General features: G+C 41.2%; 2 protein-coding genes across 3 annotated transcripts in view; one reads left to right on the forward strand and one right to left on the reverse strand.

The window, feature by feature from the left end:
- LOC108632840 (uncharacterized) overlaps positions 1-1,133 on the reverse strand; it is a 1,646-nt gene extending 513 nt beyond the window's left edge. The window contains exons 1-3 of the mRNA XM_018037668.2: positions 578-1,133; positions 241-504; positions 5-80 (exon numbers count right to left, since the gene is read on the reverse strand). Of these exons, the coding sequence (XP_017893157.1) occupies positions 5-80; positions 241-504; positions 578-637 (400 nt within the window). The 5' untranslated portion in view covers positions 638-1,133. The remainder of the gene's footprint in view (positions 1-4; positions 81-240; positions 505-577) is intronic.
- Positions 1,134-1,282: 149 nt separating this feature from the next.
- Mad1 (Mitotic arrest-deficient 1) lies at positions 1,283-4,612 on the forward strand. 2 transcript variants are annotated; one of them, XM_018037677.2, is made up of 4 exons: positions 1,283-1,616; positions 1,708-1,971; positions 2,413-2,643; positions 2,713-4,612. In XM_018037677.2, the coding sequence occupies exons 2-4, from the start codon at positions 1,708-1,710 to the stop codon at positions 4,252-4,254; spliced, it is 2,037 nt and encodes a 678-aa protein (XP_017893166.1). In that variant the 5' UTR covers positions 1,283-1,616; the 3' UTR covers positions 4,255-4,612. The 2 variants fall into 2 exon arrangements, with proteins under 2 accessions (XP_017893166.1, XP_026666569.1); XM_026810768.1 differs by having other exon boundaries at positions 1,763-1,971.
- Positions 4,613-23,473: the final 18,861 nt, after the last annotated feature.

The following is a 23,473-nucleotide window of genomic DNA, read 5'->3' on the forward strand; positions in this document are numbered from 1 at the left end:
ATACTGACTGCTATCGGCTCTGCAGCACTATCCAACCAAATTGTTATAGAATCTTCTAAATCGGAGCCAAGGAGATAGCACTGTGAACAAAGTAAAGATAATTATTTATAAGTACACAGAGCATACAGTGCAGAGCATACATCGATCTACTAATAGCAAGATAAGTTAAAGAACTTTTACATGTCTTGTATCTAATTTTTTCATACATTCAGAGGTTTTGTTGAAACTATGTACACTTACCGCAGGTATCGAAGTTAGAAATGTTATTTCACTCCCTGAAGATGTCCGAGCTACTGTTTTCAACCTATACTTGCCATCGTTTTTGGCAAGATTTATTAGCTCCTTTATATGAGCTGGTAACAATCCATTTTGCCCGACGACAGAGGCACCGCTGCGAACGCTGGATACAGTGATGTTGCCCCTTTCTATAAAAATGGGCTCCGGCTCATCATTAAACGCGTGCCATAATCGTAACTGCAGCCAGCCGTCGTAGTCTAGCTCACTCTGAAAATTAGATGATTTGTGAAACGTGCTGGAATATTTACGAATTGCATTATGGATCCGTGAGTGTACTAACCCCACGAGCTATCGACAGTAACACTGCTAATAAACTTATACAACAGTATATCACACGCATTATTATAACTATTTATCTTCTATGTTACGTAGAAATACGATCAAATCGATTTCATCTTCTATTAACGTGTTTCACGCTTTATTTATAAATATTAATACGAATGGAATGTGCGAGCCTCCGCACTGCGGTGCAAATAATTTTCGCCAGTCAGCCCGTTCAACTTTCAACCAATTATATTTCCGCACGTTCGCTAATTAACATTCGCCTTCTACTAATATTCATTTAATGCAGAATTTTATTACTATAAATCGATTTATAAAATTTGATCAACGTTTCAAAGTTATTTAGGCAGTGCATTACAATATTGTAACAGCTAGTACTTCCTAGTGAGAACGCCCAGATAGCCGGACGAAGTCACTATATCACTACGATTTTTCTTTATCCGATAGATCAAGTGTTATTCTTAATATTTTGGACACTATTCTATGTAATTCTTCCCACAGTCTTTTACGAAACGTAATATTGTGACACAATGGACACAATATCACTGTAACCCGAACACGTTGCTTATTGAGTATATATACCTATAAATATACAACATTCTGCTACATTCTCTGTTCGTAAATCCAGCACCATCTGTACCTCGATCTTATAGGCCAGTAGTAGTTGCCTATGTATTTGCCATGACAGTTGCGAGTTGCGAGGGTTGCGAGTTGCGAGGCGAGTTGTGGCATCTTGCAGATCTTGCACTCGTGGAGTGCGCTGTGTGGTTATTGTTCATTATTGTTGTGCTTTCATGTGCTGTTGTACTCAGTTTGGGAAGTATTAGTGGCGGTAATGATACTTGATTATCGCAAACCAAAAGTGTTTAGCAACAAAGTTATCTAGTGCAAATCTTTCAGTTCTAATTACTGAAATAATATATAGTAAATAAGACCTGTAGACTGAGCATTATTTATGCTTTTAAATCGTAATCCAACGACTCTTATTGGTATTTCGATCCTGTTTTCGGTAATCGTGTAACGTAATATTAACAAAGGTAAGTTTTCTCTTTGTATTAAAATACTCATATATAGAAAATGCAATGGTTAGGATTTGTTGTAACCTGCGTTGCTCCGTATTTTTCTTAGATGGAAGACAATGATCCAACAAGTATTATTAAAATGATAAATGATTTGAAATCAGGATCTGAAATGTACCAGAAAAGCAATAGCCGAGTATCCTTAAAGTTGTCTGGAACTGGACGTCCGTCACAGGTGTTTGGTGATCTAGAGACATCTGGCAGCTCGCCTAAAAGACCAAGGCTTGATGATTCTGATAATTCTATTTTAAATAAGAGTGATACAGAGTCCACTCCGAGTAGTCCATGGGAATGGAGAAGATTGAAAGGAGAGGTAATTTATTTTGTCAATAATATTGTACATTAGTGCTCAACAATGTGCTCCCCAAATGTTACAAGATTTCCAAATATCTCTACCCTACTACGAGTGAGTTAGATTGGCTCTCCTCTGTCAGAGATTTTGGAACAATGATACACATTGCTATGTTGTTGGCAATTTTATATATGTGCGAAAACTCAGAGGAGAAATAGGCCAAAACCGCAATTTTTCTTCTTGCCCAAGACTTCCGTCACTAGCTTTCTCTTCTTTCCTCTCATCCTCTCTTATCTGGCACACACCACCCCATCTCTGTCATTACTTCATTTCCTTGCATCCAAATTCTCTCTTTCGCATCACTGTCTCTCCTCTTTTCTCTCTTTATTTCCCAGTTTATCCATCCCAGGACTGAACGATTAAATTTTATATATAATAACATTTCACTTATTTTTGTACTAGGTTGTTTCCTTGAGAACGCGATTGTCTCACCAAGAAGCTGCTGTGCAACAGCTTCATAAGATACGTAGGCAAATGGAAGAGGTTTTTGAGAAGGAGAAAGGTATCTTGGAGATGCAGGTGGAGCAGGATAAACAAACAATTAAGCAATTAGAATTAAGAGTCGATATTTCGCGTAGAACGATTCAAGAGGCACGGGAAGCTCAAGCTGCTGGAGAAAAGGAACTATTTCAGGTACTTTGTACTTTTTATTTACATTCTGTACTTATTTTATTATTCTCATGTTTAATATATAATTTACAGATAAAAACAAATTTAGAACAGAAAATTATGTCGCTAATGAACGAGAATGCGAAACTTGTGGACGACCTGAAAAACGTACCCGCGCAGGAAAGCCAGCCGGTGACGAATGATGTTGCCAGCGTGAACGAAACGCAGCTTAAACTTGAAGCAGCGGAATCAAGGATAGCGCACATGGAGGAGAAATTGAAGGAGTATCAGTTTAAGCAGCAGGAATTCGAATTGCAGACCGTGGAACTTCAAAGTTTGAAGATAAAGGTTGAAAGGCTGGAGTCGGAGAGAGCGCTGTGGGAAGAGGGAAAAATGCTAACCGCGAAAGCGGCGAGAGCGAACGAACTTGAAAAGGAGTTGAACGCCGCGAAAGATACTATTGCTAATTTAAGGGAATCCGTTCGGGGAAAGCTGCTTTTGGAAGAACAGATGGCTAACGTTATGAAGAGATTAGAGCACACGGAAAAAGTAGAGCAGCAAGTAGCAACGCTCGAAGCAAAGAAGACTGAGCTTTTGTTACGTTTAGCAGAGTACGAGTCCATCGGAATCGTCGGAGGCCCGCCCGCTTTGAAACGTGAATTACATCGGTTGCAACAAGCTGAGCTGGTGCTAAAATCGGAAGAAGGTCATTTGAGATCGAAATTGGAAGCCGCGTTGAGGGAATCGCAAGTTCTGTCGAAGAATTACGAGGATGCGAAGAAATTGGCGTCGGACGTGGCAGCGTCCAAGGAGAAGTTAACGAAATTAGTCGGCAGACTTCAAAAGAAAATGCTCCTTGTTACAAGGGAGAGAGACAGTTATCGGCAACAATTGGATTTGTACGAAAAGGAGATGACGGTCGACAGCAACAACGCGTTGACCGAAAGAATCCCTGCATTGGAACGCACGATCGACGTGTACAGAGAATTGGTCACAAAATTGGAAAACGATCTCCAAGCGGCCGAGGGTCACAATAAAATGGACGAGTGCAATAAACTGAGGATTGAGGTCGAGCGGTTGAAGGGCGAATTGGAGCATCGGGCGTTAAAGGGTGATTTCAATTGCGATTCGAGAATATTGCACTTTACCATGAATCCCGCAGCCATTGCGGAGAAGCAAGCGGAGGAGAAGCAGAAGGCGTTGTTACGCGAATTGGAGGAGCTGAGAGCGAAAGTATCGTTGGGTAGTACCAACGTGACGATATCGAACCTTCAAGTTCAGGAAATAGCAGAGCTGAAACAGACTCACGAGATAAAAATAGCTCGGTTGAAGGAGGCCTTCAAGGCATCGTCGCAGGAGTACCGACAGGCTTGTTATCAGTTGTTCGGCTGGAGAGTGGACAGAACGAAGGAAGGCCGATACAAGTTGTCTAGTCAGTACGCTGAGTCGCCGGACGATTACCTGTTCTTCAAGATCGGAGAGAATTGCGTGGACCTCTTGGAGACTGCGTTCTCGGCGACGCTCGGCCACTTGGTGGAGCAACATCTCCAGCGACAACACAGCGTGCCCATGTTCTTAAACGCCGTGCAAACGGATCTATTCAATCAACAGACGATGACAAATGTTATCAGTTGATTCTCTTAATTGCGATTACAGCTGTATGAAACATTTCTCCCACGAAATCTAACTAAAAATGAGACGAGATTTCAATAACTTATTAATAGTTGAATTATAATTTTGATTTATTAATATTTGTGTGATTTTTATTATGCTACGTACTTTAAAATATTTTTGTAGAAATTCTGTGCGTTGTTTTAGATAAATAAATATGTATTCAGGATATTTATTAGGCAATTCAAATTATTTGGTAGACTGTACGTATCATTCTGTCAGATTTCGTAGGAGCAATGACTAAACGTATTCTACTTTTCTTGTCGTTAGTGCTGTAAGAACTGTGGATAGCAGATAATAAACTATCATATTCATTTTTTAATGTATCTATAAGTTTTTCCCATTTGACCTTAACGGTGCCTTGATTTCGCATAATTCTATCTAATCTCGACAGTTTACGCAATTTAGTTGCACGTGGATTCACAGGTATCATCGAATCGTCAGATATTTCGGTAAATAGTACCGTTTCAAACGAAATGTCAATTAAGTTCAACGGTTCGAACCTAATCCAGTAGCTATCCTGTCGCTATCCGGTTTACTTGTCACAGAATCGATGCTACCACACAGAACAGCGCACCTACGAATTATTCGTTAAAATGTTATGTTGATTGGCAAATAATGTCAATGTAATTGATCCGCATTCAAATTAATTTAATCAAATGAAGAAAACGAATGGAAATTAGATTTTAAAAATCAATCTCTTAATCTGGGAGAGCGGAGGTCCCACGGTCAGTTGTTCGGCTAGCTATTAAGCCGAAACTAGTTCGAGCATTGCGGTGATCCGACGCTTAATGCGAGAAATACAGCTTCCCTCTATAACTTAGGGATTTCCTCGTGAAACTTTAGCTGCCGACTATGTGTTGGAGTAGGTTGACTCAAGACAGACGATGTTAATCTCGCGTCCAATTTCATCAGTACACGGAACTAGAAACTTCCACGCCCGAAAGAATCGCTCTGTTAACGTGCCCGGACTCGATCGAACGTCTACCCCACGCTTACCGCTCTTGTTCCTTGAAAATTTTGTTCATCAACCAACAATGAAGTCCACGTGCAAACGAACAGAGTTTTCATTAAAAAAGTTTCATTCGCGTTAACGGGAGACCGCATATTTAAACGGTAGCCAAAGAAATTAATGACTGCGTTTTTTGTAACACGACCGCTCATATTTGCTGACCCTGCAAAATTGTGATAAGAAGCCGTCGTAAAGGGAAAGACGTAATTCAAACTGAACTCGTTCCCAGCGTCCACCTGTGTATCTACAATAGTTCATATAATACCTGCTTAACTTTTAAATCGCGAGTAACAGCCGTCAGAACAGTGTGTACTGAAAAGAAAGAAGCTACAGAGAAATTTCTACACCGGTAGCAGGGGGAATCGTTCGTCTCAATTATGTCGCGGTCTGCGGTGCGGTGCCCGGAGGCAACGTTTCGAATTCTTATCGCAAGAGAGAAAACGCCATCGGGTATGGAACGGCATGGCAGTGAGGATCGCACGAACCGTTCCCCGGGGATCCGTTACCGGACCGTTCCTATGACCTTACGTGTCCGGGAAAGGAACGGCGCTGCGACTCCCAGAGGAGCGATTCCGATTGCATTGTCCGCGAAGAAAAGCTGTCTAGGGGTTGCTGGTCTTCATTAACGCCCCGCGTTCAACTACCCCTCGTAGCGCAACTCATTATACGTTATGAGGAATTAGACGTGTAGATGCACATGTCTCCTCGTATTTATTATTGCGTAGAGGTAAATAATCGAACTCGAAGCGACGCAGCAGCAGGGAATAGCGGCGTGTAATAATTAAAGGGTTCTGAGACTCTCTCTCTCTTTCTCTCTCTCTTTCTCTCTCTCTCTCTCTCTCCCTACGTGTTCTCCGGTTCGTCGCGCTCGTTACTCGTTACCGAGTTCCTTCGGATTAAATGCTGCTTCCGACGTCTGCGAGACGGCTTTTGGATATTTTCTCCTTGATCTCGCCTTAAAAGCTTCTATATTTTTAATTCAGGGCGCAGATGAATAAAAATATGAGATAATTGCAAGACTAAGAAAAGTTGAAACATATTGCAATTATCAGACAATCGGAATTTCATCAAGTTCCTTCTAATTAAACGTGGCCTCTGTCGACACAGCTTTTGAAGTTGAACTTCACGATTTTTTATCTTCTCTTAGAGACGAAGAATTTCTGTATTTTTAATTCTCGAATGAATAAAAATATGAGATAATTGCAAAACTAGGAGGAGTTGAAACGTATCGCGATTATTCGTCAACTGAAATTTATTTTAACGTTCTGTTCGTTATTCGTTATCAAGCTCCTTGTCAAGTCTCTGACGTCTGCGAGGCGGTTGTTGAACATTTTCTTCTCGATTCCGTATCTTTCCTTCTGTATTTAACTTCTGTATTTTTAATCGAAGATTCGGATGTTTAATAATATTGAATAATTACAGAACTAAAAGGGGTTACAATACGTAGCGATTATTCGACAATAGGAATTTATGTTAACGGCGCATCCGGCGTAATTCATTATTGATAATATCGCTTGCCAGCTGAGGATGGCTCCCAAATGGATTCCTCTCGATTAGTTTCTCAATTTCGTTTTTGATTGCGCACGAGAATACAGGTTTATTAATGGCCCTACGCGGACTTACATTGTGTTATTATAAAAGTTTGTCATCGGCGATACTCGTTTGGCCGGGTACTTAATTACGGTAGCTTATTACGATACAGGCGAATTGTACATACTTCGTAGTTAGTTACCGTCTCCCGGGGGAGTCAAATTTCCAGCCAGCTAGTTTAGACTTTGGTGTTCCTTGCTTCGAAGTGTCCGCAGTGGTGTAATCCGTGCCTCTAGCCAGTTTTGCAAGTCTGTTTAACGTCTTCTAGGAGTAACGCGATTTACTCGAACAACGACTCGTCTCTCAATTACTGAAACTTTTCAAGGGAACCGTCGTTCCATCGCTTATGTAATAAACTCGATCGAAGCATACTAGATTTCTTAATAAAAGATTAAAAAGGGGTCTCGCGTACAAAAAGGTATCGTATTCCATCGGTTCTATATCCATTAGAAAATTAACCGTTGAACGTAACCCTTCGCACCCCCCGAGGGCGGAACGAAAAGCTCGTTTCGGGCAGGAAAAACATGCAGGACGCACGTGGTGCGTCGCTGTATCGCCGGAGGGAAGGCCGCACGTTTTGTGTGTACGTACACAGGGGCTTGTAGAAATTAGATGACCGAAAGCATTTTCGGTGGATGCACGCTGCCTGGCGACAGGAACTCGATATAACGGCGCCAGCTGCGAAGAGACTCCGTGTGTGCGGCGGGAACTCCCGTCCCGAAACTCCATTATCCTTAATTATAATCGCGTTTAATCGCAAACTCATCCAGCTCCTCCTCCATATGTGCAACCAGCTACACGTCGGGTTACCTTAACTCGTCCGTCGAACCTACCCCCGGTTATCAATCCGGAATCAGCCCACCCCGTCGACGAAGGAATGGTTAATTCCTCCCGGCAGGCCTCTTCGTCTTCAGTAAAACAACCAACGCTAACGTCTTACNATGAAAATTTGAAATATCCTTTTTATAGAGCCGTAAGCATGTTATATTCATATGTGAAATTTCATTAAAATTGATTGACGCTGCTGTGACCCATAAACGATTATGTCGAGAAAATTCAACGTCTTTCAATGTGTCCAACTTTTTTATGCCCTAATGAAACTTCGTATGTTCATAGAACATGCTTAGATCTGCAAATAGCATGCTTTAAATACATTTTCAACAGAGTCGAATTATAAATTGTGCCCTATCTGACTTTTTCTTTAATTATGTTAATTCGGAATTGTGTAAATCCGACTTTTTCTTTAATTTCCTGTTATACATCATATAGTAATCTAATCTCTCTTCAAGTTCCATGTTAAAACAGTTATCCAACTTCGAAATGTTTACGAATATTTATGGACTTCACAGTATATAGAATTTTGATTGATTATTTTTCCACATATGTAAAAGCGGTTGAATTTCGCCTCTATCTTATTAACGTGATCGCTATCTAAGGACGACGGACAAGTCCGAGGCAATTGAAGAGACAATTTCCCGGTTTAATGGAATCTACACACTGTTCTTTGAAACGAGCCACGGGAAAGAATTGCGAGGCCGATAAGCGTGAATTACAGTGCGTGAAGGAGCGGTATGGGAAGAGGCGAAGGGCCAGGAAAATACGCGAGACTGCGCAAACTATCCGAAAGGAATGAAACTTAAGTCATTGTCACGGGGCAAGTGGAATTCAAAGAAACTCGGATGGAAACGGGAGAGGTAGAGAGTGAGAGAGAATGGCAGATGAAGCTCCCTTATTTGCAAACTTCGGTTAAACTCGACTGAACTGTGAGATAAGCCGGAACTTTCACCGTTCGATACCGTAGGTTTTCGAATGATACCGATACCCGGGAAATTCATTGATCCGACATGGTCACGGTCCAGGAAAAATAAATCTCTTGTTATTAGAACCGAAAGAGGATCGGTCGGTAGACACCGTGTCGCTCGATGATCTAATTAGGCCGAGCGTGGATTATCCTTCTATGACGAGCGTGTTCTCGGTGCTTTTCATTTCACTGGAGCATCGTTTACACGCCGACCTGAAAACCCGTGGATTAACCCCGCGGGGTATTACCCTCGAAAGTATTCGGCTGCGGTGAGGGCGGATATTAAGGAAGCGAAGACGTTGACCGAGTGGACCCTGACGAGATCTCGTTCGCCCGAGATTTGAACCAATGCACGGAAATAACGAGCCTGGATCAGAGCTGAAAGACATCTAAAAATGAATCTGGAATATTAACAATGAGACTCTACATGCAGAATTACGACTCGAATTCTGAAATTGCTTAAATTTTCATCTCGAGGAAATTAAATATTAAAACCACGTGTACTAGTTAACGTTTTAACCGTCGACGATTGCCACACGCGTGCTGATTTAAACGAGCTCGATGAGGTTCTCGTGCGACTCGGTTCTCGAGGATAAGTGGAACGTTTTGAAACTGGCCGGCTCGAAAGCGAACTCCGCTCAAGGAGGTGAACCCTGGAGCGTAGTCGGACTAGAGGGCAACAATATCCTCGCGGCAGCGTTGTTGACACGCGTTTAAGGAAATGAAAAAATAAATGCGAACCTGTACGCGGTCGTGGCTCGATGCAATTTACGGGCGGAACGATGTCAAGTTGCCGCGTAAACGGCGTTTTTCACCTCGCCGAAAGCTCCGATAATGAGGAGCTTCAAAACGTGAGTTCGCGAGAGCCCGGGGAAACAGGCCTTTCGTGGTCTCCGGTTCGTTAAATTTATTCGATAAGTCGGAAACGTTTTTCCATTTCTTTTTTTTGTTACCGGTTCCTTTTTTTTCCCCTGTTGCCTCTTTTCCACCGCTTTAGCCCCCGCTTCTTTTTCTCGGGCGACGAGGGTTAACACACCCTCGAGTGGCGCGAGTTTCCACCGCTAACGAGTACGATTTTTCAAACGCGGCCACGCCTTTAATCACGGCCGACGGTAGGGAACGGCGCCGAGGCGAGGCAAGTTTGGCCACGGCGACGCTATTCGTCCCATAATTTTCTCGAAGTTCCTATTAACTCTGTTTTCATGTTAATCCGTTCGCCGTCGCGACGAGTTACAACGGAGTTACGCTATCCGACGCCGCCGCACCGCCCGTTGTTGCAGCTACTAGCGCGCGGCGAATTTCCGCGAGCTGTAGACGCGCGTTAATCGCGTTTCCACGATGCTCTCCGGCGTGTCCCGTTTTTAATTGGATCCTCGCCCGTTAAGAAACAACGTAGCCCATCTTCAAAGGAATGTCGTCAAGGAGATGATGAATTTCTATTTAAATTAATACCGCGATGACCGGCTGCGTTATAGGTGTTACTTGAGAAACTTCGTGCGTTTCATTTAGTAAATTATCCTCGCTGAAAAATAATTAACAGTTGAGGGTGAGTAATTAATCGGGGGCGAACAAAGCTTAAGAGTGTACGTGTACAGCGAATAATTAGGGGTTTAGGGCAATAATCGTAAAGCAAGGGATCAATGTTTCAGAGCGCATAGCTCTACGTCCAAGATGCACGTAAATGGGGACGGATTCTCGTATTTCAGGCAAACAAGAGCACCGTCCCGGCCACGCCTTTAGTCCTGTTAATCATTCAGAGGCATTCCTGTTAATCTTACGGGACTAGGGCGACGCGATGTTAACGTTCAACGTGTGTCCTTTCTTCTATGCAAATTAACTAGCGCCAGTATCCCGGATTGAATAGCCGGATATACAGAAAGCACGCTTTGACCAGTGCTAATTGATAAATCGGTAACAATTGACTCATCAAATCAGGAAGCAAATTCATTATTATTAATCTTTTAAAAACATTCGAAATCTTTTATCATAAACTGTATTTTTAGCCGTTTATTATGTTACGAACGAAGAAGTTTTTGTTATTTTTACACATTTTTTTTACAATTGCACACGTTACATGGTTTAATATATATGTAATAACAATTTCAGAATAATTGGTTTGAATAATTTTTCTCATTGACAATCAGCGAGATGGGTGGGCTTAATTTCTAATAAGATTAGCAATTTCAATAGGTGTCCGATGTTTCAATCGATAGTTTTACCGAATATGAAAATATGTGAACGCTGTTTTCGGGTAAAAACCGCATTGTCTGAACGGGCTATTGAACGTATGCTGAATATACGCTGAACGTATAAATGTACGGGGTGTCTCAGAAACAAATGTTAGAGACGAAGAGAGGTGATTCTGTAGATGTTTCTGAATAACAATTTCGTTTGCCAAAACACAAAGTGAGGCATGGTTTTTGAATTATTAACGAAAAACACTGACCAATGAGAGCACATATAGGGCCTTCGCGCAATCATGGGTAGGTTGGCTCGGATCGTAATGCCTTAAAATAATAATTTTATAAAATATAGTAATCTATGTTAAGACTTTGGAAATGTTACATCTACATTGACGATCTCTGAACCAGATATTAACATTTACTACCTTTTGTTGTACCATTTTATTTAGAACTCTGTTTATCATAGACAATATAAAACGAGGTTACGCTAAGAATAACATTAGCTGCGAGACAAAGCGTAACGTCTAAACGTATGTATGCGCGTCACGGTAATAACAAAAAGACACGTATGCTAGAAATACCTTTAACGGAAAGAAAGTAGTCCACTCAGCTAAAAGTGGCATCTAGCAACAGCCACGCTAAAAACTCGCAACAATCCCCTATTTCACGAGGAAGCCTCCAGGACAAGACAACCCCCGGCACACAATCTCTTCGAAACATCGTCCACCGTAATTCCCAGGCTCTCCAGCCAATAACCGGCGCGGGTTCGCGAACTGCTTCCGAGATGATTGTTCGCGAATGTAAAAAGCTCGATCCTCCTCGCAGTCGTGGAAGCTCGGCCCGCGCCCGCCAGTGGGAAAGATAATCAATCGGGGGTTGGGCGGAGGGTAAACGGGTATCTTATCAAAGTTGGTCCATCTTCGGGTGAAACTTGCCCGGCCCCGATGTAGGTGTACGGAGCCGTGTTCTTCGCATTGGATGGAATCAAGGGGGCCCGGAACAGAGACGCGTTTAAAGGGCTGGAGCGCGCTAACTTTCGCGTCTGTGTGCGCTCGCGGCGCTGCCACGGGGTGGAACTTGCTCGATCAGAGTTGCGAGGGAGACCCGGTTATATCGACGCTGCCACCGCCGCCGCGCCGCGCCGTCACTGCTGCCTGTCTCCGGGATATCTCTCTGGAGGAATGGTTACAGACCTTCTTCTTCTTCCACGTTCTTCCGCTCTCTCACCTCGGCTTTCCGTCCTTCGCGGAAAGGGACAAGCGTATCGTGTTACCCCGGCGCAACCCCCTAGACTATTGCTGAGATCATCTCCGATGACTTTCCCGTCTGACAATTTTTCAGCTGGAAAGATAAACCAACGCGGGCGGAGGCTGGCAAGCGACAATGGGCGAAAGTGGGTTTCTGCGTTCCTTGAGTTGTGCTCCTTTTTTTAATGGTTGCTAGGATGCGGTGTGGTACTAGAAGTGAGGAACGTTTTCGAGGATTCGGCCACAAAAGGGGTTGAAATATTATTTATTTATTTATTTTCATACGGAGTTTGTAAAAGCTATTGTTATCAAACAAAATATGTGAAGAAATAAATATAAAACTAAGATAACATATAAATATAAAATAAAATAATGTAGAGTGTTATAGACAATTCTTTGTGAACTCTGTTCATGTTACATTAAGTATGATAATAAATGGCAAGAAATGTTTTTATATCATCTGTAATTAGCAAGAATTTACAGAATTGGGAGATCTTAGGAATGTCAAAGAAGGATATATTAAAGAGAAGAGGACCAATACGTGAATCCTGAGGAATCCCAAATTTCACATGAATAAGTCCTGAGTAAACATTATTCTATTTTAACATTCACAGTCTATCAATAAGAAAATACATTATCTACGCTAATAGACTCCCTTAAATGCATAAATGTTTTTAAGTACTATATTTTCAATGGGTAAAAAAAGTAAAGATAAAATATGAGAACTTGCCATTTGAATATAATATCAACTTTTCGCTCCAGCGAATATTTTCATGTTCCTTTGGGATAAGAAAAACTATCTGCCACGTAAAATTATAAATGAAATTCGTTTGTATTTAATAATATTTAATAAAAGAAACATCATTGTGTAATTTATTTGTCTGAACTATGAGATAAGTATATTTACGTGATATATCTCGTGGACAATTAGCCACTACGTTGGCGGAATTATTTTCGTGGACAAGTGGTACGTAACGCGAAAGGATTCTTAGTATGTACCGTGGGTCAGAAGCGGGATTCGAGAGGGACGGAGGAGGGAGAGGGGAGGATCAGGTGATTTCGTTTTCATCCAGGGTTACTAGTGGATTACCTAGCAGATCCGTGCTTTAAACGCGGGGACATTGGTGTTAGGACAAAGGATCCATATGAATATGCGATCTATGTGCGGGAATGGGGGATTTGCAAGCTCTCTGCTTTCGATGCTGCGAATAGCTCGAGCCCATATATCACGAAAATTTTTATCATCCTGCTAAATTGGACTTTATTTCTTTCATCTATTTCTACATTTACGAAGTTATTCATAATCCGTACATATTTCAGAAATTTTCACATTTGCGATTTCATATTTGAATTTATCTTGCGATTGATAAGAGAACAAAAAGCTTTCCTGGATTCGTTTTAATTAATAAAAAATTCCGTGTATTAGGATTATTTCATGTGAAAAATTTCCCTAGTACTAACTTCCTGTCGAAATTCACGTCAGTCTCATCGACGATTCTCCTTGATTTTCAATTGTGTCGCGCGATACACTTTCGAGGGAGTTCAAAGACGCGCATCACGCCAGTGGAACGAGCGAACGACAAGTCAGACACGAACCAGGAATAATCGACGATTTCGAACGTAAAACAGGCGAACTGCCGTGATTAGCAATTCCTTAGCGTGGATAAATTTTGTAAGAAACGAGACGCGGAGTTTCACTTGCTTTGTTAACGATAACAAAAACCGATCGGATTTATGATAACAGAAACATTATCTTGTTATTCTTTGAAACGCACAACGTAGTTGTTGATGAAACAGTTCTTTTGCCTGTTAAATACACTTTTAATTCACCAATTAACGAAAATCCCCGCGTAGACTACGACAAACTCGTTACTAAAGCAGGCCCCGTTGACAATGTTACAACGAATGGATTTGAAAAGAAATCCGAGCCAGTGAACGAACTTTCGCCGGTAAGCGTATCCGGAATCGCACCTCAAGTGCGATTCTTCCGGCAGTTTCAACAACTCCGACCGGTAAAGCGACACTTTCCAGTCCCTTTAGGAACTCTTTTTTCCTTCCTCCTCTCTCTTTCAGGGTACACCGAACACGTTTCGGTAAATAATCGGTCAGTCATTTCACGATTCTACGAGTGTAGCTACTTCCAGAGACGGAAACTTCTCGAGGAATGTCCCAGGTTTTCCGCTTGGAAAAAGAGGAGCGGAGGGCGGGGATAAAAAAAGGTAACGAAAAAGACTGGGAAGGTGCAAAAGAAACGAGTGGAAGTTAATTACCCGCTCGTCTCGGCTCGGTTACCCTCGAGGGTGACGACTTCGATTAGCAGCGCTGGCGTTCGACGCGAGATTTAATCAGGAAGTTTATTAATTTTACCCCCGGAATCCGTGAATTATGATGGCGGCTGACTCTCGATAAGAAGTTCGCCAAACACCGCCAGTGTATATTTGCTCGCGAGCAACGTTGTTTAAACGTGGGATCGTTTAGATCTGTTAATTGCGAGTGGGATCTTCAATTGACTTGGTTTAATCACTTTCAGGATTTCAAGGGACCTGTCGTCGCTATGAAAATTGGTAGCTGGCAAATAGCTTGGTTTAATTTTTAAATGTCGAGAGTAAAACGCATTTTATTTATATAATTACCTTATTAAAGTAACGATTATAATTACAACTAGAATGTTTAATTAAAACATGTCTGAAAGGAAAATGTGTATAAAAATCAATAACTCATTTCGTTTGCCAGGGTATTACATATAAAAAATTATGGCATCCTTACTAAATCTGATTTTTCAAATTAATACCCTGAAAGTTTTATTTTGCATAAATTCCACAGTCTAATTATAATTAAGAATCAATAGAATTATGTTGTATGACTATAAGACTGAAGGAAAATATTTTTCTACCTAATATCAATTCATATTTATTGCTTGTTTGATTCAATAAATATGTTAAACACTCCATGTGATTTTCAGTATTCTTTTTTTCAGGGTAATAAGGAACAGCTCAGAGCGTGTGCAGAAGATGGAATTAATTGAAATAATGTTTACAAATCAACGAGTTAATTAGTTTTCATTAATTAAAGTCCAAGCGCGTACGTTTCTTTCCTAGTAGGTTATCTATATTTGCATCAGTCCCATCACCATCGCGTTTGCAAAGAAATGATAAAACTGAGACACGTTCAAACGATAAAAACTTCCAACTCAAAGAGGTTTTTTCACAGTGCAATGGTTTAATGACCGTTAAGTATTAGCTTTACGAATACTTAACAAAGAACATCCACTTAGAAAGGAGTTCGAATTAATCACCCGCTTTTAACGACTTTTTCCATCTTTCACGTCTGCAAAATTAATATCCCGATAATTCAACGTGGCAAATTTTTAATTAAAAACTTTTTTTTTCAAATCAATCCGACTTCAAACACAAAGGATACCGTCAAAAACGATGAATGATAGAGAGAATCCTATTCGGGTGACAATTACTGGTGATGATTAAAAAAGAATTCCATTGAACATTTTTGAAAAAATCGCAATAGGTATATTACTTTACACCTTTTGTTCCGACGCTCTACTTACCACCGTTCCCGGGTCGATGTTCTCAATAATGGAGAAGACTTTTCAGCATCAGGCCTATAAGCCACGACGTTCATCGAAGCCTGAGAGGGTAGTTTCTCCAGGCCATCGCGGCATAATTGCCTGTTTCTCGGCTCCATCAGCACCGGATGCGAGGCTTTTCCATGCCATCCCCTGTTCACCGTATCCCGTACTCGATACAATATCGAAATTAACCCGGGAGACGACGCGACGACGTGGAGTGCAGGTGAGACCCGGGATAGGAAACAACGACGCGTCGCCCTCGTCCTTCGAGCTCTTCGAAAGGCTCGCGGAAAGATTTATGGACAACCTGTCGCGCGTGCGATGAAGAATGCGATACACTTATTCTGTTATTTTTTTTTTTACCAGGTCGAGGCGGAAGTTACGTTGATAACGGAAGCTCCGGCCTCGGCGGCGATGGCGACAGTGACAGCGACGTCGTTTCCGTTTTTCTTTCCAGTTTCACCAGAGTATCCGGCTTTCTTGTTAGTATGGAGAACTATTTCGCCTCCGCGTTTGAGATCCTGCTATTTTTAACCATTCATAGTTTCCACGTAATGGGTCGTGTTTTTGTAGACCTTGGTAGATATTCAGTGGTAAAAGTTTTATGATGATATCGTTACGTGAGTTCAGAAAGCTATTAAGTATCTGTTGAATCAATTTAAGGTTGGCCCTTAACACTAAAAAGACTGAAACTTAGTATATACCTATATACCTATTTTTAAATGTTGGTGGTATTTCAAGTTTTATCAGACCAAATGTGTTTGAATTATTTTTAGGTGACGACATTATCCATAACGTTGTAACGTTAATTGGTTCAAAAACGTAGGACGTAGACATAAAATTTGGTGATAAGAGGTTTATTTTCATACTTCATTATGAGTTAAAGAACAGTGAAGTATTGACATGTCCTTAAAACAATAATTGACATCTTAAACTGACTTATTATTCTTCAATGAAGAACTGCAAAACTTTCGACTAATCCTTTCGTTATCTTCACGTCTGCGATCCTTCATAGCAGGAAATATTTGATTACTTCTCGCGCTTTCAATGTCCGACGGTTTCCCTTCATCATCGTTGAATTTTCATGCCTCCGCAACGCTCCTCTCCTTCGACTCACGCATTCATTGCTGTCTTGGCTCTTCGTCTTCCTTTGCCTTTTACGCTTTATTGCCTTAATCATTCTGAGCCGACGATTATCCCTGTTGCCGGACATTTTCTCACTCTCTCAGATTTTATTAAACCGCCGTCACAACTGTATTTGCATATTTCTCGCCTCTGCCGCCATTCCATCCTTCGCTCTCGCATTATTCCACCGCCTCACTATTCCTTATCTTCTGCCCTCCGAGTTATTTACTTCTTGTCACTTTTGACGTTCTTGCAGTTTCCTGAAAAACTTTCCTGCTGGAAGATTTTCCGAATTCGGGCGAATCCTCTCGAGTTATCTGATTATGCGAGCTGGCGCGAGTTTCGCAGATGTCGAAAATATTTCCATAGTAACTGAATATTATTCGTGTTCGCAAATCGTTCAGTTAGAATACTGCGAGCATAAATATTTTCTTCTATGAGAATTAATCAGCAATGAATTATTTCAATGAGATACAAGAAAAGGTGAGCCTAAAAATGTGCGTCTTATTTACGTTGCATTGATACCGCGTTTCGCAATTTTATCGTCGCCGCGTCGATCCGCGCGGAATATCGACGTTGTTACTCCCTCCCCCCGCGTCTCGCCCGGCCAGAAATTTGTAATCTGCCCAATAAAAATGAAGCAGTGGCTGTTCGTGGCCGCGATCGGCGTGAAATATGGGCCAATAATGCGATCGTCTATCACGTCGCCCACCGCGTCGCGTCCCATTGATACGTCGTATCTGCAACGATGAAGCATCAACGTCGGTCGACGAATTTCCCGGTAATCGTCCGACAAATTTCCCCGCTTAACGCCAGGGACGAGCTATAATTTATTCGAATTTCAACACTCCCTCGCCGTTCGCGTCCCGCCGTCTACGAAAATCGTCACCGTTCAATTTCCTCTGACGCGTCGGATGCGTTCGAGAATTTCAGATACTTTACATTCAGTGGAATCTTAAAATAACCTAATTGCAATCAATCTGAAACTCTGGTATCCAGATTTTCCCAATACAACTGAATTTTTCAACGAATATAATAAATCCTCCACAAATCCATTATGTTACAAATTTTGGAATGGAGTGTCACATTAAAGTGAGCTCGGTTTTTTGTAATAATAATTTATTCATTATATAACAAAATTAGGGCAGTCATGACATTGTCATTCTTAACAAAGATACGATCTCACCCCCTAACACTACAAAATTTCCCCATAAGTGGAGACGAAAAAGTCACCTGCAAAACAGATATTTTATTCCATCAGTGCTTTGGCTCTTCGCCTCGATGACTGTAGCCTAAAGGACGTACGGAGAAAATCTTTCCTCTTCAAATCAAGGCTATCGCCAAGAAAATATAGATTCTTTAAAAAATATTACTGACTATATTAAAATGTAGGGTCTTTTTATAAGCTCCCGGAAATTGTTCCTTAATAAAACTTTTTTATATTTAGAGAATCAGCAAAATTTTTATTGAGAAGTATAGTACGATTTTTTACAATTAAGAAATACAATATCGAGTAAATGACCATCTAAAGCTTTTTTTTACATGATATATTATTTTTTTGTCAGAATCTTTTATCACATTCGCTGGTAAGTACCAAGAATGAATGAAAAAAAATGTGCCAACCCTCGTTAATTGCAGCGTCTGGCGATTAATGCACGTCCAGAGTGCATAAATCCTAACTGGAATCTACTTACCACTTAAGATGGTCAATGGCTCAGAGAAACGCAGGAACCCCGTGGTTTTTCGACGGATTCTCGCGTGTCAGTTTCGATGGTGAATGTACCGCCGCGAGAAATCTCCCCCTGGCAAACGCGCAGAGAACGTGGAACCACCGACGGTTCATTTTTACGCTCTCGCTGGCAGAGAGCTTCTGCCTGGGCTGGTCTAATTGCCGCAATATTTTAGAGAATTCCTCGGATACAGAACGGCGACGTCGCTGCGCTTCGCGAGCAAACTCGGTTCTGCGCTGGATGTAAATTAAAATCTTATTGACGCCGCTGCTCACCCTCTATATACTCGATTTTTCCTGAATTTGCATGCTCGTTTTTATGGCCGCTCACTCGCCTTCTGAGAAGCTCTTGCCTGTTTTAATATCAAATTTTTTAGACGCAAACAGAGTCTCGACGGTACACAGAGAAATTGGCATGAAGGCGATCCTTTTAATCCGCACGCGTTTCGAGGATATTCTCGTGGCAATTTTTGAAACGATAGGCGAGAAAAAAAATGAAGGTTTCTATATAGAGCATTTTTCTCTATCCTCCGGTAACGCGTTCTGCGAGTGGTTTTGTATTAGGGAAATTCATGAAAAAGAGAGACGAGCGATTTTTTAATGTTATTATTCTACATAAAAAGTCATTACCTCTGGCAAAAAGTTTTCGGTTAAGCACAATATGAGATTAACTAAAAACGTGGCAACCCTTTTATCTAATTCGCGTCTGCATAAAACTGTTTCACTCATCTCAAAATCTATAAGTGAATAATAAAGTGCATTTCAATTATGTTTCGTATTATGCTATGTATATTACAAGTAGATTTATTAAGTGAATCGAGCGGCAAAAGTTTTATAACAAAACTATCAGATGAATTATGCACAGCATCCGATTAATAGTGAGTAAATAGAGTCTGACGTGACGTATCGCTACACATATGCATGATGGCCTCATCAATATTCTAAATGGTAGCATCATAAATGTCTAGTGTTTATCTATTAAGGAAGACACGAAATTATTTCAAAGAGACAGACTCCACTTTAATATATGATTGACACTGTGAGGTATTTGCCATTTGCAATTTGCATTGTGAGAAAGGAGTGCCTGCAATTCTGTAATTTTGAAATATTTCCAACATTTGATCTTTCCACGAAGATATTCTTTTTTGTTTTGCTAAATTTTAGTATTTACCATTAAAGTGCATTCTACATTTCTGTTCCTGCATTCAATTGCGAGTTAGTAATTGGACGGTTACGGCCGTGTGCCGGCCAGCTGGATTTTTAATAAAACTCTGAATTCATAATATTCCGGCTAGCTCGAAAGCCGTTAATTTCTTTTCGGCCCTTTTTTGTTTCCCGGCTTTTTACATCGCAAAAAGCAGATTTTTGTCCATTCGCATCGCGTTAGCACGTGCTCGACGGCCTTTTTTTCCTACGTTATGTATGTATATCAACGCGTTTCGCCGAAACCCTGAATTTATGTTTTGTTTTTATTAATAATACGAAGAGTATAATAAAAGATCGCATCGGTAGTAGAATAAACGCAATGTTAATGACCGAACATGCCTGCAGAAAACATAAACTGCGTACGTATTACGTGATTTATGAAAAATAATTGGGGATATTATAAATAAGTTAGGAATTCCAAATGTATGAAAGGTTAAAGCGACTCCAAGCACGGAGCGTCACCCTCGGGCTCGAGAACTATCAGAGTATGGTTTCAGGGGACGAAAAACCGCTGGCATCGGTGAGAGGTCCGCGGGGCGAGGGCTGATGGGCCGATTCTTTCGGGGCAAAGAGGGCCAAGGGGGTAATTATCTGTTTGTCGGCTCCATTACACCTGAAGGACGAGCGAGGGGGCCGGCGAGAAAAGCGGCGAAGCCGGCGAACGTGACGGGAAATAAGAACGGGTCGAGTGGCAGCCGGAAATTACAGAGTCTACAAGTAGCGAGGCGCCGACACCGGGACTGACAATATGTACCCTGTGGGACGGCGGCCTGGCTCGCCGCCTTTCCGAAACCACCCCGACGACACACCGATTGTTGCGTAAATTTTACGTGAGAAGCAGTCTTGTTAAGTATACTTCTGGGTGCGTCGCTCCACCGCGATGCGAAACGTTTTCAAAAGCATTTGGTGAATACGAATTTTTCGACGATCGTCATAAATGGTAAAGGATTATGTTAAAAAAATTCTATCATTATATGTAGAATTTTATGCACAATAGAACCGGCAGGGTGTCAATTTAAGAAATCGTATTCAGTAAGGATGTCATTTAACCCTTTAAGCATCGTCCCATGCATTTCGCTGGAGATACTTTATGCATTTTTACTGTATTTATTTTTCACCTTTTTTTACATACTTTTCTGTAAAAACTAGTCCACCGGTTCAGTAAAAGCCGCAGCTTAAAGAAATTAGACATATGTATTATTTTATATGTATTATTTTATTTGTAGACCAACAATTGTGACATTCTTTGATTTTCATTATTTTTAACCGTTTATAGTTTATAAAAACAATGACCAATTTCGATTAAATTTTCAGCATGAATACAATTTACCAAAAATGATCCAAATATTCGTCATGGACTTAAGTGAAAGACGACTTTCTTATTTTTTATCTAATTCTTACCATTCACAATTTTTCAAAACAAATTTTACTTAAAATTAATCCTTCTAACTTGTCAAGAGAATTCAAATTGTTTGGCATTATCTAAAGTATCTAGTTAATGTAGTCAACTATAATTCTATTTAATGATCTTCATAACGTTTTTAAAAAATCCACAAAAAATAAATGATTACTGTTGAAATGTCCATTTCTCTGTTCGATACTTCATGACGAATTTTTAGTTACAAATTATAGGAAAGACATAAATCGATGTTGTAGTAATATCTGATGAACCACTCTGTATAATAAGGGAAATACCACATCAGTAGTGGTCAAATTACATACATATATTACTTGCACATCGTGGAACGCGTTTAATGTTTGAATGCGAACGTGGAAGGGGCCGGTCGCCATCAATCACGGGGAACATATTGAAATGTTTCAACAAAATGACGTTTATAGCGGTGGAAAAAGTAGTTAATCAGGCGTCGATCAAAGCGCGGTTAGCCAGCGTGAAACGCACGTATCATGCAGGCAACGCAAGATGCGGATACATTCGGTAGCGTAACAGCAACATAATCAGATGTCAGACAGGATACTGTCAGGATCTATCATCAATCACACAAAGGGTACGATTACGATGCATGCATGCTTGATATCGACGGAACACTGGCTGCACATCGATTAACCTATCAAATCCACAAAACGCAATTAGTAACAAAGTTTACACCGTGTTATTTGAACGAGGACATTTGTGAAAAAAACAATTATTATAGAAGGCAAAAATACTTCTTTTAATCTAAGTTGAAATATTGTAAAATTTTTTATCACGACATTTATTTCTGACCGACAAAAAGATAGTAATAATTCTACGAAAATTGTCCGTGGCGAGATAACGATTCGTAGCTCCGAGTTAAAGATTTGTTACTAGTGATGAGATATGCTGGACGAAATGGGAGGGTATTGTTGCTGTTGAAGAGGAACGGACTGCGAGGCTTGGAATGAACTGTCAGAAAAATATGGTCCGAATCAATTGATCGTTCTTAGGAATTGTTATTACAGCTTGAAGATTTTACTCATTGTAGTAAAAGATTCTACGTAATGTTTGAAGTTTTTGAACAACTCGGAAACCATTTTTACAACTTCCTACATTTGTAACAGGTGTTTTGTCCGTGTCTGCAATTTGCCTTAGAAAGGCCGTCGCAAAGGACGGCTTGAGAGCAGCTTTAAAACTGCTCCCACTCGAAATGATCTCGAGTGGTAGTAGTATTAAGTTCCCCCATGAAAATAACTCTTGATACATTCGCTCCTCGAACTTGCTATCAATAACTAGTCACTTAATACGATCGCACACTTCCATTTTCTCTCGACTTATCCCCGAGAGCCACCCCGTCCTTAGCGAAGACCCGCAACACGATCGCATCGGAGACACAACCCTATCTACCCCCTTCGAACGAGGAAAGACTGCCCGATCGTCCGTCAGCGAATAAGCTCTCGTTTCGATTGCCGGCTCTCTTTCTATTATATTTCAACCGCGTCTCGCCGACAATTTTCTATGTAGCTGCCGGGCGAGGATGGGTCTGCGGCGATCGGGCGGCAAGAAACACGTGAGAGGCGAGCCGATAGTTGGCTTAGTGACAGACTCCAATCTCCGGCTGCTCTCTCGAAGACACCGCTTTCGAGGGGGTGGCGAGCCGTGCCCACCCTCCTCTTACCCCCGCGAACCCTGAGCATTCTTTCTTTTCTGCACGGGTTGCCGGGGCTCTCGTCTTAAATGGCGAGCGAACGATAAGAGGGAGGGTGGGAAAACCGTTTGATGAATCGGCGCCGAACTACGTCCGGCATACGTAAACTCCCGCGGGGGTGGTTCGCAGGGGGTTGAGCGATGCCCTCCGCCTGGATAGGAATGCCGAGAGGACGGGCAACCTCCTCGCGTCGCGTCGTCGCTTGGAAACACTTGAAACTGATTACAGGAGAGAGAGATCTCCGTGGATGTCGTGCAGACATTTCGGCAGCTAGTTCGCTCAATCGCGAGAGGAGTGCGAGACGCGCCAGATGCGATCGAAGAGGATAATAGTGCTAGTAGGAAAAAACTTCATTTATTGTATTACATGGCAGAGAGCTCCTTACATTTTTCTTATCTCAAATCCGGCAACATGGAAATATTCGTTTGAGGAAAACATTGGTTTCTTCTTCATGTTATAATATATCTAAATAGCAAGCATTCATATTTTATACTATTTGTATATTTCATGTAAAATATGGTATTTAACGACATTTATGAATACAAGCCTAAAAATTCTGGAATTTTTGACGCTTTTTAGAATACA

Source organism: Ceratina calcarata, unplaced genomic scaffold, assembly GCF_001652005.2.
Source record: "Ceratina calcarata isolate Rehan_Ccalc_2016 unplaced genomic scaffold, ASM165200v1 scaffold178.2, whole genome shotgun sequence".
Taxonomy (NCBI): domain Eukaryota; kingdom Metazoa; phylum Arthropoda; class Insecta; order Hymenoptera; family Apidae; genus Ceratina; species Ceratina calcarata.

Bases quoted from the DNA above. Each gene is read 5' to 3' on its own strand.
- Mad1 (XM_018037677.2), top strand. From the start codon at position 1,708: ATGGAAGACAATGATCCAACAAGTATTATTAAAATGATAAATGATTTG. The intron at 1,972-2,412 runs GTAATTTATTTT...TTTTTGTACTAG, and splicing joins GGAGAAGATTGAAAGGAGAG to GTTGTTTCCTTGAGAACGCG. The intron at 2,644-2,712 runs GTACTTTGTACT...TATAATTTACAG, and splicing joins GAGAAAAGGAACTATTTCAG to ATAAAAACAAATTTAGAACA.